At 50.0% G+C, this 18,728-nt stretch overlaps 3 protein-coding genes across 6 annotated transcripts; 2 read left to right on the forward strand and 1 right to left on the reverse strand.

Moving 5' to 3' along the window:
- The first annotated feature begins 2 nt into the window (after positions 1–2).
- Positions 3–6,411, forward strand: ANKZF1 (ankyrin repeat and zinc finger peptidyl tRNA hydrolase 1). The gene is given in 13 exon segments (XM_063695225.1): positions 3–111; positions 1,687–1,799; positions 2,019–2,121; positions 2,249–2,442; positions 2,838–2,950; positions 3,045–3,192; positions 3,474–3,702; positions 3,892–4,047; positions 4,584–5,070; positions 5,232–5,343; positions 5,466–5,633; positions 5,768–5,853; positions 6,080–6,411. Coding segments are annotated over 12 exon segments (1,986 nt in total). The 5' UTR covers positions 3–111; positions 1,687–1,733; the 3' UTR covers positions 6,204–6,411.
- On the reverse strand, positions 6,360–15,224 carry GLB1L (galactosidase beta 1 like). Of its 3 annotated transcripts, none has more exons than XM_031008904.2 (17): positions 14,947–15,224; positions 13,226–13,367; positions 12,872–13,038; positions 12,492–12,642; positions 12,251–12,311; positions 9,950–10,044; positions 9,679–9,853; positions 9,534–9,592; positions 9,319–9,440; positions 9,169–9,209; positions 8,850–8,968; positions 8,463–8,537; positions 8,253–8,342; positions 8,008–8,121; positions 7,584–7,715; positions 7,270–7,485; positions 6,360–7,105 (listed from the first exon to the last, which is right to left on the reverse strand). In XM_031008904.2, exons 2-17 carry the CDS (start codon positions 13,295–13,297, stop codon positions 6,830–6,832), a joined length of 1,965 nt encoding a protein of 654 aa, XP_030864764.2. In that variant the 5' UTR covers positions 13,298–13,367; positions 14,947–15,224; the 3' UTR covers positions 6,360–6,829. The 3 variants fall into 3 exon arrangements, with proteins under 3 accessions (XP_030864764.2, XP_030864763.2, XP_030864765.2); XM_031008903.2 differs by having other exon boundaries at positions 13,226–13,355; positions 14,947–15,196; XM_031008905.3 differs by having other exon boundaries at positions 13,226–13,320; positions 14,947–15,161.
- STK16 (serine/threonine kinase 16) lies at positions 15,178–18,627 on the forward strand. 2 transcript variants are annotated; one of them, XM_004033249.5, is made up of 8 exons: positions 15,178–15,240; positions 15,615–15,804; positions 16,376–16,595; positions 16,832–16,965; positions 17,134–17,254; positions 17,382–17,477; positions 17,913–18,034; positions 18,141–18,627. In XM_004033249.5, the coding sequence occupies exons 2-8, from the start codon at positions 15,719–15,721 to the stop codon at positions 18,277–18,279; spliced, it is 918 nt and encodes a 305-aa protein (XP_004033297.1). In that variant the 5' UTR covers positions 15,178–15,240; positions 15,615–15,718; the 3' UTR covers positions 18,280–18,627. The 2 variants fall into 2 exon arrangements, with proteins under 2 accessions (XP_004033297.1, XP_004033298.1); XM_004033250.4 differs by having other exon boundaries at positions 15,197–15,515.
- The last annotated feature ends 101 nt before the right edge of the window (positions 18,628–18,728 follow it).

An 18,728-nucleotide genomic window follows, 5' to 3' on the forward strand; every position in this document is an offset into this window, starting at 1 on the left:
AATAATTTCTGCTCAGCCATGTCGCCGGCTTCAGATGCAGCCCCGGCTCCTGCGTCGATCTCCCTGTTTGACCTCAGCGCGGATGCTCCGGTCCTTCAGGGTCTGAGCCTGGTGAGCCACGCGCCTGGGGAGGCTCTGGCCCGGGCTCCGCGTACTTCCTGTTCAGGTATCCTGGAAGGTTTCGTGTGAAACGTGACAGGGCTCCTTAGAGCGTATTGCCCGTTCAGGGAACACATTCTTATTGGTATTCCCGAGCTTAGGAGGCCAATTGATTTATCTTTCTGCTTGATTAAATTCACTTAATCTTTGGGTAATGTCCAGCACAGCCCTTGTTTTCAAACAAGTCTTTTTGCCATTGCATGTATCTCCTCACGTTAACACCATACCCTTCAAAAACACTTTAAACTTTGTACAGATAAAATTCTCAGATATATTCCACATTTAACCAGGCCCCACTCAAATTATTCCTTTTTGCTGAATATGAAACAATTTATTATTTGTTTTGTATAGCTTTATTTTTTGAGAGTCTCGCTCTGTCGCCCAGGCTGGAGTGCAGTGGCACGATCTCCACCCACTGCAATCTCCGTCTCCTGGGTTCAAGTGATTCTCCTGCCTCAGCCTCCCGAGTAGCTGGGACTACAGGCCCGCACCACCATGCCCGGCTAATTATTGTATTTTTAGTAGAGACGGGGTTTCACTATGTTGGCCAGGCTGGTCTCAAACTCCTGGCCTCAAGTGATCCGCCTGGGTCAGCCTCCCAAAGTGCTGAGATTACAGGCATGAACCACCGTGTCGGGCCTGTTTTGTGTAACTTTAGTTTGGCTACATCTTTTCTTGCACCTCTCCTTAGACAAACTGTACACTAATTGGAAATGTAAACTTTAAAAAGCATTTGGGAAGTAGTTTTTGTGCAGTGAAAAATAATTTTAAACTGAACAGAAATTATTTTCTTTAGGATTCGCCTAAACAATCTGTTTGGCTAATTTAAATTAGACGACTCAAACTCAGCCGGTGGGGAGGACTTGCAGACGCTGGATCTCGGGAGAGGGCTACATTGGAGAAGTTTAACCGACCCCAAGGCTTTTACCCTCATCGGATTCTTTTCCAGAATGCCCAGGGCCAGTTTTTATTTACATTCGTTTTATTTATTTTATTTTTATTTATTTTTTTTGAGACGGAGTCTCGTTCTGTTGCCCAGGCTGGAGTGCAGTGGCGTGATCTCGGCTCACTGCAAGCTCCGCCTCCTGGGTTCATGCCGTTCTCCTGCCTCAGCCTCCCAAGTAGCTGGGACTACAGGCATCCGCCACCACACCCGGTTAATTTTTTGTATTTTTAGTAGAGACGGGGTTTCACCGTGTTAGCCAGGATGGTGTTGATCTCCTGACTTCATGATCCGTCTGCCTTGGCCTCCCAAAGTGCTGGGATTACAAGCGTGAGCCACTGCGCCTGGCCAATTTTATTTTATTTACATTCATTTTACGTACATCTTTTCAGAAGCATGTTTATTGCATTAAGTGATTGCTGTACTGTTTATTTCATGACTATTAGAGTGTAAATTCCTTGAAGGCAGTATCATGCCATCTCTTTTGTATCCTCCTCTGCTTTGTATATCACACTCTGAATATAATTCTTGTCACTGTGGATTTGGGCTCCCTTTCTATGTCCAATTCGTCTTCCCTTATTTAGGCTCAGGGGAGAGAGAAAGCCCAGAAAGAAAGCTACTCCAGGGTCCTATGGATATTTCAGAGAAGTTATTTTGTTCAACTTGTGACCAGACCTTCCAGAACCACCAAGAACAGGTAATAGGTCAGGTGCAGAGCTAGATGTTAGAAGCAAAAGTGTAATGGTGGGTGGGGAGAGGTAGACATTTGATTTGTCTTAATAAAGGTCCATGCTTTGACTGAGGCAGTTGGTGTTACCTGGTTGTACTTCCTAGAATTCTATAACTGGTCTTGGCCAGTACAAGGCCAGGCTGGGGCATATTTCCACCTTTATCTCACACTTTGTCTTTGTACTAGAGGGAACATTATAAGCTTGACTGGCATCGGTTTAACCTAAAGCAACGTCTCAAGGACAAGCCTCTCCTGTCTGCCCTGGACTTTGAAAAGCAGAGCTTCACAGGTGATGAGTGGTAGGGGGACCTATGTAGGAGTAGGACATGGAGGTATAAGAAAGCACTAGTTTAGAGTTTGAGGAAAGAACAAAAATGGGGTACCAAACTTGTGTATCTCATATTGTCTGTCTTCAGGAGATCTTTCCAGCATCTCGGGATCAGAAGACTCAGACTCAGCCAGTGAGGAGGACTTGCAGACACTGGATCGGGAGAGGGCTACATTTGAGAAGTTTAGCCGACCCCCAGGCTTTTACCCTCATCGAGTTCTTTTCCAGAATGCCCAGGGCCAGTTTCTTTATGCCTACCGCTGTGTCCTAGGCCCTCATCAGGCAAGTGACAGTACAGGTTGCATGGCTAACCCCAGCCTTTTGTACACCCAGCCTAGATTTCCCTTAGCCTAGTGCATTTCTCCCTGCTTCTCTTCCTTCCTGTTGGTTGTGGGTATCACGCTTGAAAACATAGTCTTGAATTGAAACTGGCCTGAATTGTGGAAGGGTTAAGTGTAATGGAATTAAGTTTGGAAACAAACCAATTTAGGTTTGAATTGTGATTCTACCACTTCATCTTGACTGCCTCGCCAAGCCTCAAATTTCCTTGTTTGTCAAATGGAAACAAGCCTCAGGGTGGTAACATTAAATGAGATAATGTTTGTGAAAATTGGCCCTTAGTTTCTTGCTCTCAGTGAATGCAACAGATATGTTTCTGATGCTTCTCTGTCATCAAGGATCCCCCAGAAGAGGCAGAACTGCTGCTACAGAACCTGCAAAGTAGAGGTCCCAGAGACTGCGTGGTGCTCATGGCTGCAGCTGGGCACTTTGCTGGTGCTATATTTCAAGGGTGAGACGGTGCTGCATGGGGGTAAGGATGGAGTGGATCCTGTTAGCCAGGGAGCACCAGCTGGTCTCCAGTACTGAGTCTGTGCTGTCTACAGAAGAGAAGTGGTGACACACAAAACTTTTCACCGCTATACGGTTCGGGCCAAGCGGGGCACAGCCCAGGGGCTTCGGGATGCCCGAGGTGGGCCATCACGCTCTGCTGGAGCCAACCTGAGGCGCTACAATGAAGCCACACTATATAAGGTGAGTTAAGCCTTTTAGATCTGGTGGTACTGATCCATACTTTTTTTGCATCTCTGTTCAACTCACTGTTAAGTAGGGAGGTTTTTGACTCATATCCTTCCAATTTTCATTATAGGTAGACAAAGGTAGATGAGGGATTCCCCAGGAGCCTTAGTCCTCTATTCTTTCTCCGTGTTATCCTCTACTTTCCACCCCTTGCACTTCTGTGGGCCATTTTTTTTAGCTGGAGATTTACAAATAGCAAGTGAAGGTATGCAGGACTGAGTTACTCTCTTCTCTAGGATGTTCGTGACCTGCTGGCAGGGCCAAGCTGGGCTAAGGCGCTGGAGGAGGCTGGTACAATACTGTTGCGTGCTCCCCGCTCTGGCCGGTCTTTGTTCTTTGGAGGCAAGGGAGCACCCCTGCAAAGGGGGGATCCCCGACTTTGGGATATCCCCCTCGCCACCCGCAGACCCACCTTCCAAGAGCTACAGCGTGTGCTCCATAAGCTGACCACTTTGCATGTCTATGGTGAGCCTTTGCTCCAGATCCCAATTCCCTAGACATTCCTGTTCTCTCCAACCTAAGCCTCCATTGTCATTGGTATATCCAGAGGATTTTCTAAGCCTTGGACTGCAGACCAGCTACATCTGCATTGAGAGAAACCTGCGCTAGCTTCTCCTCAGCTAAGGTTGAGAAAGATCTTTTCTTTTATGGCAGAAGACGACCCTCGGGAAGCAGTCAGACTGCACTCACCTCAGACACACTGGAAAACAGCAAGAGAGGAGAGAAAGAAGCCTACTGAGGAAGAAATAAGAAAGATCTGCAGTGATGAAAAGGAAGCACTGGGGCAGAATGAGGAATCTCCCAAACAGGGTTTGATTACTATCTGGCAACTGTCAGATCTGAGTTTCTGTCCTAAAAATGCACTGGCAAATTCCCTACTCTCATAACTGACCCATTTCCTTATTTAAACACACACCCACAGTGTCTATCTTAGCAATTACTGAGACATGTTTAGTGACCTTTCCAAATCTATTATCTCTTTTGTTATGGATGTTTCCCCAGAGCTAAGAAAATCTTTGTGTGGAGCAGATGCGTGGATGTGTTGCATGGATCTCACATAGTTTATCTTTGATTGGATGCTGTGGTTTGAGGCTGAGGGCTGCTTCCATGCTTTCCTCTATTGTGCGGCATCCTAAGGCTACTCATAGGGAGAGTCCAGGGACTTGTTCTTGTCTGGGCTGAGAGCCTCATTTCTGCATGTGATATAATGGACTCAGCTCTTGATGTGCTACTTTATCTGGGTGACAAAATAAAAACAATTTCATTTCAGGCTTTCATTCTTATGCATCTGCTTCTACCCTCTGAGTACTCCCTAGATGGATTTAACATGTCAGGTTTTTCCCTAGGTTCAGGGTCGGAGGGAGAAGATGGCTTTCAGGTAGAGTTGGAGCTAGTGGAGTTGACCGTGGGGACTCTGGATCTTCGTGAGTCTGAAGTATTGCCCAAGCGGAGGAGGAGAAAAAGGAATAAGAAGGAGAAAAGCCGAGACCAGGAGGCTGGGGCACATCGGACTCTTCTCCAGCAAACTCAAGAAGAGGAGCCTTCCACATAGTCATCCCAGGCAGTTGCTGCCCCCTTGGGCCCTTTGCTGGATGAGGCCAAAGCCCCTGGTCAGCCAGAGCTCTGGAGTGCACTGCTTGCTGCTTGCCGAGCTGGAGATGTTGAAGTGCTAAAGCTGCAGCTAGCTCCCAGCCCTGCAGACCCTAGAGTTCTGTCTCTGCTCAGTGCCCCCTTGGGCTCCGGTGGCTTTACTCTCCTGCATGCAGCAGCTGCAGCTGGAAGAGGCTCAGTGGTTCGTCTGCTGCTGGAAGCAGGTGCTGACCCCACTGTGCAGTGAGTAAAGGTCCCCATCCTGAGTCATTTTGGGTATAGAGAGGATAATTTGGAGGTTAAAGTTGGCATTGGCTACTTGGCAATATTCCCTTGGTCTGGTTGGGTGATGTTGGGAAAGGCAGGAGGCAAGTTAAACCCATTTTTGGAGTTTTTGCACTTAGGGACTCTCGGGCCCGGCCACCTTATACTGTTGCGGCTGACAAATCAACACGTAATGAGTTCCGAAGATTCATGGAGAAGAATCCAGATGCCTACGATTACAACAAGGCTCAGGTCATCTGGAATAGGAAGGACAAGCAGAGTGGGAAGGCATCACAGATCCTGGCTAGATCCTTTTTACTTCTTGCAGTTTTACCAAAGATAGCTTATAGGGTCTTATATTTGAAATCCTCCAGGTGCCAGGACCGTTGACACCAGAAATGGAGGCACGGCAGGCTACACGGAAAAGGGAGCAGAAGGCAGCCCGGCGGCAACGGGAGGAACAGCAGCAGAGGCAGCAGGAGCAGGAGAAGCGTGAACGAGAAGAGCAGCGGCGATTTGCCGCCCTCAGTGACCGAGAGAAGGTGAGGCTGGAGGTTCTCTTGTCCACGGCAAGGCTTCCTAGAGGTCTAACCCCTTCCCCAGCGTGCAGCTGTCACCTCTTGGGTGGTCTACTCGCCACTGGGGCCTTGTCCTTAACACAACTTGTCTCCCTCAGAGAGCTCTGGCTGCAGAGCGCCGACTCGCTGCCCAGTTGGGAGCCCCTACCTCTCCAGTCCCTGACTCTGCAATTGCCAATGCTCGGTATGGGGCGGCGGATGAGGGAGTGGGTGGACTGTAATGTTGCAGGGACCACTGGGGGCAAGAGAAATGAGTACCTGCACAGTATTCAGAAGGGTGGTTAAGGGGATTTGGGATGTTCTGGCACATGCTGCAGTGAAAACAGAAATGGCAGGAGGAGGGACGGGGAGAGCGTGGATTGGAAAGTTTCTGGGGTACCTGTCCAGCCATTTTTCTTCCTCTTGTTCAGACGCTGCTGGAGTTGTGGGGCATCCCTCCAAGGCCTCACTCCCTTTCACTACCTCGACTTCTCTTTCTGCTCCACACGTTGCCTCCAGGATCATCGCCGTCAGGCAGGGAGGCCCTCTTCCTGATCTCTTACAGCTCTACCTGGGGCCAACTCAGGGACCTGAGAGGGCACATTCACAGCAGCCCTAGGTTTTTTCTTCCCCATGAAACCAGAGATGATTGGGAAGATGGGGGTGAAGGACACTCGGGAACTAGGGCAAAGACAGGGCCAGAGAGGTATGTGGAGCTGGTACTGTCTCTTGAATTTTAATCACAATAAAGTTTGGCAAGGAATGTGTACTTGTACTTACATTCAGAGGCATTGTGGCCTTTAGTTCCTTAGGGTCACCGTGGCCAGCACCAAGGGATCCTGCCCACTCCATGTCCCAGGTCCAAGGGTTACTTTTTTTTTTTTTTTTTTGAGATGGAGTGTCTCACTGTCACCCAGGCTGGAGTGCAGTGGTACGACCTCCACTCACTGCAACCTCTGCCTCCTGGGTTCAAGCAACTCTCCTGCCCTCAGCCTCCCAAGTAGCTGGGATTATAGAGGTGCCCACCATCACGCCCGGCTAATTTTTGTATTTTTAGTGGAGACGGGGTTTCACCATGTTGGCCAGGCTGGTCTTGAAGTCCTGACCTCAGGTGATCCACCCGTCTCAGCCTCCCAAAGTGCTGGGATTACAGGCGTGAGCCACCACGCCCGGCCTACCTTTCAGTGCCCACTTAACTCCATTGGTTCAGAGGCACTCAGTGTATCAGCTGAAAGGGAATTGATATGTGTCCTGTGCAAAGTACTAGTGCTATTGAGGATAGGCTTATCCAAAAATTGGACTTGGGGCTGGAGAGGTACATCTTCTAGTTCCAGCAATGTAATTTTGTTGAGGGCTCCCCTAGGAAACAGCAGGAATCTTGGCACATAGAGGGTCTGTTGTGGCCCCTGCTTTGTCCAGTACCGGCCCAAGTTAAACCCATTGATCCAGACTTGGCCCTGGGGAATAGGGAGCAGGAAAGAGGGGAAAAGAAAGGGTCAGCTCTCCAGGGGTAGAATCATACCCTTTTGGGTTTCTAATCAGAGGATACTTTCTGCTCCCCTCCTTCTGTTATTTTTCTCTTTTACCTCCCCGCTACCCAAACCACCACCATTAGCAATACCTTGGTCCATCCAGGTAGATACAGAAATGTGTCCCCAACTGAGCCTAAAATTGGAAATGTTTTGGAGTAGAATGTGGGGCCAGAAGGAGCTTGAGGATATGGCCATTTTGGCAACTGGAGGGGAAACCACCATTTCACAAGGTTATCAATTTTCAGAGGGAACATCATCCACTGGGTAAGGATTGTTTGCCCCAGAATTGGTGGCTTCAACAGGCCCTATAGGGAAGGAAAATAAAAAGTCATCATTCACTAAGCTTTGAAGCTAAGTTATCCTTAATCAAGCCCTGGGATATAACTAGGCAAAGCTAGCTCACCTTGAAGTCACTGCTGTTAGACCCAAAGCTGAGCCTCCCCATGTTCTCCACCAAGATATCCAGTTTGGACCCCAGTTTCCCCATCAAAAATAGTTTGTCTCTCATATTTCGCTCCAAAACACCTTGGAACACCTGTGGATAGGAGATAGGATAGGAGCAAGGCTCAGCATCTAGCTCTTAGCCACTGCATAGGAAACCACACATTAGGATACTTATTTGGAGGGCAGAGAGAATGTAGCCATCTATCACCCATCTATTCTAGAATTCTATCCTTAATCAAACTCTTCCTCATCCCAGCTTATCCCTGGAACCCTCTGCAAATGTGAACAGGCAGGTGGGAAAGGGTAAATATGGGGAACTTAAGGCTAACGCTTCCTGGGGAAGGGAGGAGTTTGGGGCTTACAGCCTGGAATTAGGTTCTCACCCCATCCACCATCACATAGGCACGGTCATGGACTCCATTATTTGGCACCCAGAATGGTGTTGGCTCAAAAATGGTATGGGTCATATAGGTTCGGTACAACATGAAGCCACGGTCCTGGGTATGGAAGAATGAGTACTTCAGACAAACAGAAATAAAAGAGGACACTGTGACTATAGCCAAGGAACTTTTGCGTATAGCTGTTAAGGGAGGTTGTCATCTCCACCAGATGTGGGTTTATGCCTTACCTGCTTGACAGCCTCAAAGGTCATTGGCAAGATTGAATGAATGGGCCCACGGGGGCAAAGCAAGTCTAGGAAAGCCAGTAAATGCCCAACCTATTAGAATAAGGGAGAAGAATTAGAATATCAGGGAAGTTTCTGGACAGAGGACAAGAAAGAATAGGCTATTTAGAAAAAAAAGGTGTGGTATAAGAGAAAAGATGTGGAGGAACTTACCAGGTGCAGAGTCACAGGTCCAAGCATCATCTTGGGGTTGGGGGGAGGTAAAGGTCCCAAAGGAACTTCCTGGAACTGAGCCCAGATTCTCTCAGGATCCATAGGAAAACCACAGAAAACAATACCTATTCCAAGACTCTAGGGCAGAGTTCCTAACCTGGGGCCCAGGGAAGGGCTTCAGGGATCATGGAGGCTCAATAATTTTGCACACCTGTGTGTCTTCACACATAGTCCCATTTGGTTGAATGGGAAATGCTTCAGTGGGATGCTCAGAAGGCTCTGTGGCCCAGACAATAACCACCAATTTATGGGATACCTTTACAATGTGGGCACTCCCTTCCTCCAAATTAATAAAAGCCTTTGGAGCTTAATGAAATGGTAGGGTACCTTGCTGATGACATCTCGAAGAGCAAAAAGCTTAGGTGTGGGGTCCCCTGCTTCAGATATAGGTGCATCATAGTCATAGCTGGTAGTAATCGGAAGGAAGCGTCCCTTATTATCGGCACCTGAAGTTGAGCCAATTTAATTAATTCAACATATATTTCAGATGACAGGCACTACTAAGCATGCTTCATGCAGAGAATTTTGCCAACAGAGGGGGCAGAGGTGGCCATATTCAGCTTCTAGACATCCTAATCCACCTGGCCCTTAGATTCTAATTCCTTGTTACCTCCCTGCTTCTATGCCAGGGACCATCTGGACTCACCATTCCAATATCCAAAGTTGGTACCTCCATGGAACATGTACCTGAAGTGAGAGAGGGTGGGGGAACAGGTAAAAGCTGACTCACTGAATCTTAACTTTCATCCCCAGCTCCCAGCTACAGATTCATACTGCCCCCAGTGTCTTTACTTACATGTTCACACTGGCTCCCAACTTGAGCATGTTCTCTAGTCCTTTGGTTACAGCTGACACAGACCGTGTGGAGTGATTCTGGCCCCAGTAATCCAGCCAGCCTGTGTAGTACTCAGAGTTTACCTAGAGTGTGAAATGAAAGGAGCTGTGAGTGAGATGGAACTGAGCTGGACCCATTCCTATCCCTGATTCCCTGACTCCTCTCTGGCCCCTCACCAATGGCCCATGGGGTTCATACTTCCGAAGCAGGGTAAAGATTTTGGTCATGTTGTCAGCTGCGGAAAGGAGGCAAAAGAAAAAGATAAATGTCGTGGAAGAGGTGTCCTTTCCCCAGACTCCACTCCCAGCCCTTGCTTGAGACCTGGGCCAAAATCTACAGTGGTATAGAGTCCCTGGAGGGAGCCACACTTGAGTCCTTCAGGCCCATCTGTGGTGAAGAGCAAGATCTTTTCTCCTAGCAGTGCACGGAAGAGCCCAGCCAAGTGCCTCATGTAGCTGAAGTCACAGGCTCTGTAGCTACCATATTCATTTTCCACCTGCCAGAGGGGAGGGAAAGTGGAACCCAGCTATGGGATGGAGGTCAAGGACCCCTTGTACCTTCTTCCCCTGCTCCAGTCACTTCCCCCTTGTACCTGAATGCTAATGATGTTGCCCCCATTGTGGTAAAGCCATGGATATATCTTGGGCAGCAAGACCTTGAACCAGGAGTCCACTGCGGCAAGGAAGTCTAAAGGAAGGAGCAGAGCTTCTGTGTTAGGTGCTACCATCACACTTGCTCACCACTAAATATGGGAAGCAATGACTCTTGTCAAGAAATTCCCAACCCTAAGCACCTTGTATATTTGCATGTCAATGAAATTTGAACATAGGAAACCTTAAAGTAGTGTTTCTTAAAAACAAATGGGCCGGGCGCGGTGGCTCACGCCTGTAATCCCAGCACTTTGGGAGGCGGAGGCAGGCAGATCAAGAGGTCAAGAGATTGCGACCATCCTGGCCAACATGGTGAAACACTGTCTCTACTAAAAATACAAAAAAATTAGCTGGGCATGGTGGCGGGTGCCTGTAATCCCAGCTACTCAGGGGGCTGAGACAGGAGAATCGCTTGAACCTGGGAGGCAGAGGTTGCAGTGAGCCGAGACTGCACCACTGCACTCCAGCCTGGGCAACAAGAGCAAAACTCCATCTCAAAACAAACAAACAAAAATGGTGGTATATGGGGAGACTAAAATATAGAGGGGATGGCCAGGTGTGGTGGCTCACGCCTGTAATCCCAGCACTTTCTGAGGCCAAGGCAGGGGTGGATGACCTGAGGTCAGGAGTTTGAGACCCTCATGGCCAACATGGCAAAAACCTGTCTCTACTAAAAATACAAAAAATTAGCCGGGCAAGGTGGTAGGTGCCTGCAATCCCAACTACTCGGGAGGCTGAGGCAGGAGAATCACTTGAACCCAGCGGTCGGAGGTTGCAGTGAGCCAAGGTCACATGACTGCACTCCAGCCTGGGCAACAGAGCAAGACTCCGTCTCAAAAAAATAACAATTGTGCCGGGCGCGGCGGCTCACACCTGTAATCCCAGTACTTTGGGAGGCCAAGGCTGGCAGATCACGAGGTCAGGAGATCGAGACCATCCTGGCTAACACAGTGAAACCCCATCTCTACTAAAAATACAAAAAATAGCCGGGTGTGTTGGTGGGCACCTGAAGTCCCAGCTACTCAGGAGGCTGAGGCAGGAGAATGGCGTGAACCTGGGAGGTGGAGCTTGCAGTGAGCCGAGATTGCGCCACTGCACTCCAGCCTGGGTGACAGAGCGAGACTCCATCTCAAAAATAAAATAAAATAAAAATAATATATATGTGTGTGTGTGTGTATATATATATATATATATGTACATATATATGTATGTATAGAGAGAGCGAGAGAGAGACCAGGAAGGCCTCACCAAGGTGACTTCTGCAGGAAGCTTGTGATGAAGGAGCACCACATGCAAAGGCCTCAAAGCCAAAGGCCTGGTGGGTCTGAAGAACAGCAATGAGGCCACTGTGGCTGGAGCAGAGTGAACATGGGGGAGAAGAGCAATAATGTCGAGGAGGTGACTGGGGCCAATTGTGTAGGACCTACCACTTTAAGGAATTTATGGTTCATATTCTGAATGAGATGAGAACCTACTAGAGAGGTTTAAGCAGAGAAATGACAAGATCTGAGATGTATCTTTAAACTTATATTTGAACAGGATCACACTGGCTGCTCTACTGAGAACAGATTGTATGGGAGAGAGGCCAAATAAGGGAAACCAGTTAGGAAGCTATAAAATAAGCCAGCTGAGAGAGATGGTTTGGACCAGGGTGGGGGCAATGGGGGTGATAAAAAGCACTTAAATTTAATGTTTGTCAAGATACAGCTGATAGGATTTTCTCTTTTTTGAGACAAAGTCTCTTCAATCTGTCACCCAGGCTGGAGTGTAGTTGTTCGATCTCAGCTCACTGCAACCTCTGACCCCCGGGCCCAAGTGATTCTCCTGCATCAGCCTCCCAAGTAGCTGGGATTACAGGTGCCCACCACCTCGCCCAGCCAATTTTTTGTATTTTTAGTAGAGATGGGATTTTGCCATGTTGGCCAGGTGGGTCTCAAACTCCTGACCTCAGGTCATGCACCCGCCTGGGCCTCTGAAAGTGCTGGGATCACAGGCATGAGCCACCGTGCCCAGCTGTTTTTTGTTTTCTTTTTAATCAGTTTCTTCCACTATATTATAAGCTTTACGGCACAACGATGGGGGTCTGTCTGGTCCCCCAGTTTCTAGCATCCTGCTGGGCATGAAGGAAACACTTGGTAAATGAATGATGACCTCCAATTTGGGAATGGTCTCTTCTGCTTTTGGCACCCAAATAGCCCATTTTACTTACTTGCTTCTGTGTTAAATCCTTTGTCTCAACTCACCTGGATCTGAGGTTCTTAGATGAATTTCAGGTTTTCGAAGCAACCAGGATGGGAGACCCCCCTGAGACAAACATAAAGAGAACAAAGAAGCATGTAGGTTTTGTTTTGGGATGTGGTGGGGAAGCTAGGAAGGGAAGGAATTGAATATAGTGCTGGAGATGGCCCTAGAGTGTGGGCAGATGGGAGTAGTCTAGGAACTGCACAAGGATAACTGGTTCTATCCCTTCTCCAGCTAACTCACCATCTCCCACTCTGCACAGATGTAAGGTCCTGGTCTCAGGATGACCAACAGGTTCGCTAGAGCTGCCTCATTCAGAAAGGCAATGAGGTCCCGGCTGCCATTAAAGTTATAGACCCCAGGCTGTGGCTCGTGGTAATTCCAGGGCACATAACTGAGAAAGGAAGAGGTTAATAGGGCCCAAGGTGGAGAGACGCCAGGGAGGCCTAACGGCTCAGGCCTTGCAGGGAATCTCCAGGAAGCGGTTGGAAGGAGATCCTGGCCTGCCCTTTCCCACCCTTGGCCTAGGAGTCCTGGCAGTCTTCCTGTCCCGACCTTCTTTATAAGGGGGCGGTAGAAAGAGTAGATCCCATCCCTCCGCGGCTCTAGCGAGCACTTCTTACAACTGTATGGCGTTGAGGCCGCTCCATCGCATCTTCAAAAGCCGGTCGGCCCAAAGCACCCGCGGTACCCGAAAGTAGTGCAGGCTGCCAGACACATAGCGGAACGGGGCCCCGTCTAGGAGAAACCGGTCATGATCCCTATCCACTACGAACGACCGAGTGTCTGCCTATAAAGAGAAAGAGACGCTGCTCAGCAGACGCCTGGAGCGAGCGTCGAGGGTCAGCGCCTGCCAAGAGCGGAGGAGATGGAACTAGCCCTGCGGGTTGTTTGGTTGTTACTTTGGACTTTCTCTCATCCGCTGGATCTGATCCCGCTCACCGCACCCGGCAGGCTGGTTCACCGTCTCATCTTACCTGGGGCAGCAGTAGCGTCAGGCTGAGCGGCAGCAGCAGGGAACGAAGGCAGGACAGCTTCTTGGGAGCCATGGCGCTTACAGCGCTCCTCTAGTCTGAGACGGCGGACAGACCGTCACGTGTCGGATTCCTGGGAGGGAACCTCAGCGAGCAAGGGGGCGGAAACCACCTCAAGTTGCCAGGCATTTAGCCTGGACTTCCTCTCCAGCCTGCAGCCACCCCCTTACTCTACTAGTTTGTAAAATTTCTACATCATGTTAAAGTGCAGTTCACGAACCAGCTTCATCAACGTCACCTGGGAACTTGTTAGAAATGGAGAATCTGGCTGGGCACGATGGCTCACGCCTGTAATCCCAACACTTTGGGAGGCAGAGGCGGGTGGATCACTTGAGGTCAGGAGTTCAAGACCAGTTTGGCCAACAGGGCAAAACCCTGTCTCTACTAAAAATACAAAAATTAGCCGGGCCTGGTGGCACGCGCCTGTATTCCAAGCTACTCCGAGGGCGGGGGTGGGGGTGGGGGTGGGGGTAGGGGCTGAGGCAGGAGAATTGCTTGAACCCGGAAGGCAGAGGTTGCAGTGAACCGAGATCCTGCCACTGCACTCCGGCCTGGGCAACAGAGCGAGACTCTGTCTCAAAAAACACAAACAAACAAACAAAAGAAATGTAAAATCTCAGATCCTACCTCAGACCTATAGAATCAGAATTTGTATTTTAACAAGATTCCCAGGTGATCCTAGGCACCTTCAAAATTGAGAAGCATGGCTTTACTTGACTGGGCTCCCTGAGGACAGGGAGTGCCCTGTTCATCTCAAATCCTCAGCCTCTAGCACAGGGCCGGGTATATAGTAGGTTAAATCTGGATGAATCAATGTCATAACCAAAAGGCTAAAACAGGTTCAGAACCAGGGGAAACCATTGGAAAATCTTCAGGGTGATCCGGGGTGTGGAAGGGAGGAACCAGGTCACAAGAAGGACCTCTTTCCTGGAGAGTCCTGTTTCAGCAAAACAGCCATTCCCTCCTGGCCATTCCACCTTCTTTGGAAGTGCACCCCTCTCCAGCTTACCCCTGCCTGCCTCCGCAACAGATATTAAGGACAACTGCTTTGTGCCAAAGCTTGAAAATTTGTGAATTTCCGTTCCTTTTGCCTTTACAGTCTCAAGAATGGGATGTGAAGATCAGGGTAATAATAATTACAGTTTATTGACACGTACTGAAGGCTATGTGTCAGATATTGTATTAAACACTGTACATCTCATTTAATCTTCAACTCCATGAGGTAGATAATTATTTCCATTTTACAGAGGAGGAGAGGAAAGGACAGAAACATTAAGTAGCCTGTCCAAGGTCACACAACTACGTTAACGGAGCTGGCATTTGAACTAGTCACTCTGGCCTCACAGTTAAGCTACTTAACCTTAGGTACTATTATACCTATTTTACAGCTACCAAAAGTAAGGATCCGAGAGGTTAAGTAACTTGCCCGAGGTTACACAGCTAGCATGCTATTAACACTCAATTTAGAAACTGGAAGTCTGGTTCACAAGCCTGAGCTCTTAACCACTGAGACTAGGGGTAGTGGGATACAGGCCAGAGCCCAGAAGGTTGTACGGGATCAGGAGACCAGGCCACCAGACCCGCCCCTCACTGGATCCCCCTCCAGGCTGCAGTGTAGTTGGCCGCTTTCTGCCCCAGAGCGCCAGAGGTATGAAGCCTCCTACCTCCAACATTGGGAGATGGAGGTCCTGGGGGCCTCGGGCCGAGCCCGGCTTTGCTCCCCTTTGGCGTAGGTGCTTGCGTCTTGACCCCCACGGAAGGCCAAGTAGAGAACCCTCACCAGGGTCCTGGGATCCGTCCACCCCTACACCTAGCTAGCCCGGAGCCTCTCAGCTCCGCGCCCCCACATCCTCCGGATGCCCAGCGGTTGCTAAGATACAGCGGGCCGTTACGCCGGCGCGGACTGATGATGTCAGCACTGCTTCCGGTCGCTGGAGCTTCTCTCTGGCCCGAGCCAGGTCAGTCCGGGAGTGCAGATGGCCCATCCTGGGCTCTGGGCTCCTAGACCAGGGGTGGGCCCTGCCAGGAGTGGGCCTGAGCCTCGCACGTCCTCTGAAACTACGCTATGCTCTGCCTTCGCGGCGCGATGGGCTTGGGAGCGGGGGCTGCCCAAAGATGGGCTGGGGTTGGAGGAAGTGGCCCGGTAGCCGCTGTGTGTCCTGAGGCCGTAAGGCGCCTGACCCCACCCTTGAATCTGGCGACGGAGCAGGGCCTGTTTTCTCTACACTATAGTGTAGGTTCCAGAGACCTGGGCCTGAGCTCTCCGCATTGGTACTTCATGGGTCGTCTGGATTGTGCCGGACCTGTGACCCTGCCGTTGTTTTCTTTCCAGCATGATCCGCTGGGCCCCCAGCGCATCTCCTGGAAGAGCCCACTCACCCTGGACGAGCTCTTCGGTAGCCTCAGACCGTCCTTGAAGAGGATGACTGAGACATTATGGGCCACGCGCTGTGTGTCTGCTCTCGGGGAACTGTCATCATTGACAATAAGCGCTACCTCTTCATCCAGAAACTGGGGGAGGGGTGAGTGTTTGGAAGTCAGTTAACTAGTCCTCAAGTTTATGGTCATTGAAGGACAGCGGTGTGCACATGCTTGGGGCGCAAGGGTTTTATCCCTATCCCTGTCCTCTCTCACCTGACAGAGCCTAGCTACACAGTATCAAGAAGGTGGATTCTGGAGCCAGGCCTGCTAAATCCACCTCGTGTGACCTTGATAAACCATGTTTTTTTCATCAGCTTAGTGGAGATGATTATTATCCCTCACTGATGGAGTCGTGAGGATTAAATGAGATAATGTGTATAAAATGTCTCACCCAATGCCTGGTTGACAAGTACTTGATAAGTGTTGGCTATTATTTATTTAGCATCTGTCAAGTGCAGAGGTCTCTATTATGACCATAGGACCTCAAAGATTTCTATATCTTTGCTCCTGAGGAGCTCACGGTGTAATATTCTTCAGATTTCTCTTAGAGCCGCATCTTGGGAAGGTTTCTGCTAAATGGGAAGGACACCCCACTCCCCACCAGGAAATTTCTCTAGGTCCAAGCCATGTGGGAGATGACCATGGCCCTTTATTGATCCCTTTGGCCCACAGCGGGTTCAGCTATGTGGACCTAGTGGAAGGGTTACATGATGGACACTTCTACGCCCTGAAGCGAATCCTGTGTCACGAGCAGCAGGACCGGGAGGAGGCCCAGCGAGAAGCCGACATGCATCGCCTCTTCAATCACCCCAACATCCTTCGCCTCGTGGCTTACTGTCTGAGGGAACGGGGTGCTAAGCATGAGGCCTGGCTGCTGCTACCATTCTTCAAGGTCAGAAAGACTCCTGGTTATGGAGGGGGTTGCAACAGAGCCACCTACTCAAGGGCTGTGTGAGCAGTCCAGCATGTTACGAAGCAGGGACCATGTCCTGGGTTTGGCCACTTTAGATTTTGAGTTTGAGGTGTGTATCATGAAAGGGCTGATAGGCTTTGACATAGGGAAGGGATCAGGCCTAAGGAGCAGAGGCTCCAAAAACATCTCCAACTGTAGGGAAACTTGTGTTGCAGAGAGGTACGCTGTGGAATGAGATAGAAAGGCTGAAGGACAAAGGCAACTTCCTGACCGAGGATCAAATCCTTTGGCTGCTGCTGGGGATCTGCAGAGGCCTTGAGGCCATTCATGCCAAGGGTTATGCCCACAGGTCAGTGGGAGGACCCTGTGTGCTTGCTGGGGCCCAGAGGAAGAGCCTCACCAGGAGAAATGGGAGGTCTCTGTTCTCCGAAGAAACAGCCTGTATGATTCTTTTGCTTGCTAGGATTCCAGCCTTCCTGTCCAGAGATGCTCATAGGTCACTTCTACTTCTCTACAGGGACTTGAAGCCCACCAATATATTGCTCGGAGATGAGGGGCAGCCAGTTTTAATGGACTTGGGTTCCATGAATCAAGCATGCATCCATGTGGAGGGCTCCCGCCAGGCTCTGACCCTGCAGGTAAAAGAGTCTCCAGGCTCCTTTTCTCACCTGTTCCCCATTCCCACCCCCTTCTGGTGCATGTCCCATTTTGGTCACATGACCATGACCTGTGCCCCACTTTTGAGCTCTGGGATCACTGTTCCAGGACTGGGCAGCCCAGCGGTGCACCATCTCCTACCGAGCCCCAGAGCTCTTCTCTGTGCAGAGTCACTGTGTCATCGATGAGCGGACTGATGTCTGGGTGAGGAGCATGTGGGTGGGTATCTGGGTAGGGAGGGCTGTGGCTCTGTACCCACCGTGGAGTAGAGTAGGTCGTTGGTTTCTATTGCATGGGGCCCCAGGAACCACAATATGTCCCCATCCACTTCAACTTCCTTCCTGGGAAATGTCACTGATACTGTACCCAGTTGTACCGGATGTGGTATAATCCGTGCCCCTGAACAAGGTGAGTACAGCTCAGTGTCAGTAGTGAAGGCACTGGCTAAGCAGGGGCTAAGCTAAACAGGGGCTGCGGAGGCCTCCAGCTGACTGGCAGTTTCTCTGGACCCTGGTGGTGCCATGTGGCTGAGGTCAGCGTATTCTTTTTAGCTTATGTAGTCTCCTTTTACCACAGAAGTAAAGGGAGAGATGTCACCTCCACTGGTCCCCTTCTAGGGACTAACCAAGTTATGCTCAGTCCCTAGGCTGCGTGCTATATGCCATGATGTTTGGGGAAGGCCCTTATGACATGGTGTTCCAAAAGGGTGACAGTGTGGCCCTTGCTGTGCAGAACCAACTCAGCATCCCACAAAGCCCCAGGTGAGTGAGCAACGAATAGGGCATCAAGTGTTTCAGACTCCCCCCTGGTATTAGCTGAGTTGACAGATAGGTGTCATCCGGTCACCCTGGGCTCCTCCCTCCACAGGCATTCTTCAGCATTGCGGCAGCTCCTGAACTCGATGATGACCGTGGACCCGCATCAGCGTCCTCACATTCCTCTCCTCCTCAGTCAGCTGGAGGCGCTGCAGCCCCCAGCTCCTGGCCAACATACTACCCAAATCTGAAAAAGCAGCATGTTGAGAAGATGGCCCCTTGTGCCTTGGAAAGAGGTTCCCATCCCTCATTGGAATCTCCACCCATTCCAACCAGGACTTCTCTTACACTTGGGAGTAGCGGGGTCAGGACAATCATCTCAGTCCTGCATCTTCTCTTCTGCTTTCTTCCCTCCAAGAGCAAAACCTGGGCAAGGGGACTTACTGAGTAGGGGTGGGTGGGGGTTGGGAAAAGGGAAACTGGTGGGATATGGAACATGGCTCTGAGCAGGACTGTTGAGCTCACATAGCGTTCTGACTCCAAATCTGGGAGCAGGAGAATGTGTAAACAAGAATAAAGTGGAAGCAGGTTGGTGTGGATCTTAGTCTCAGTGTTCCTGGAGTGAGAAGAGGTGCAAGGGGCCCAAAGTCTGGTTGCCATTTCAGGCGAACCGCCTGGGAAGGAGGAATGGTGCAGAGTC

This window comes from Gorilla gorilla, chromosome 11 (assembly GCF_029281585.2).
Source record: "Gorilla gorilla gorilla isolate KB3781 chromosome 11, NHGRI_mGorGor1-v2.1_pri, whole genome shotgun sequence".
NCBI classification, from domain to species: domain Eukaryota; kingdom Metazoa; phylum Chordata; class Mammalia; order Primates; family Hominidae; genus Gorilla; species Gorilla gorilla.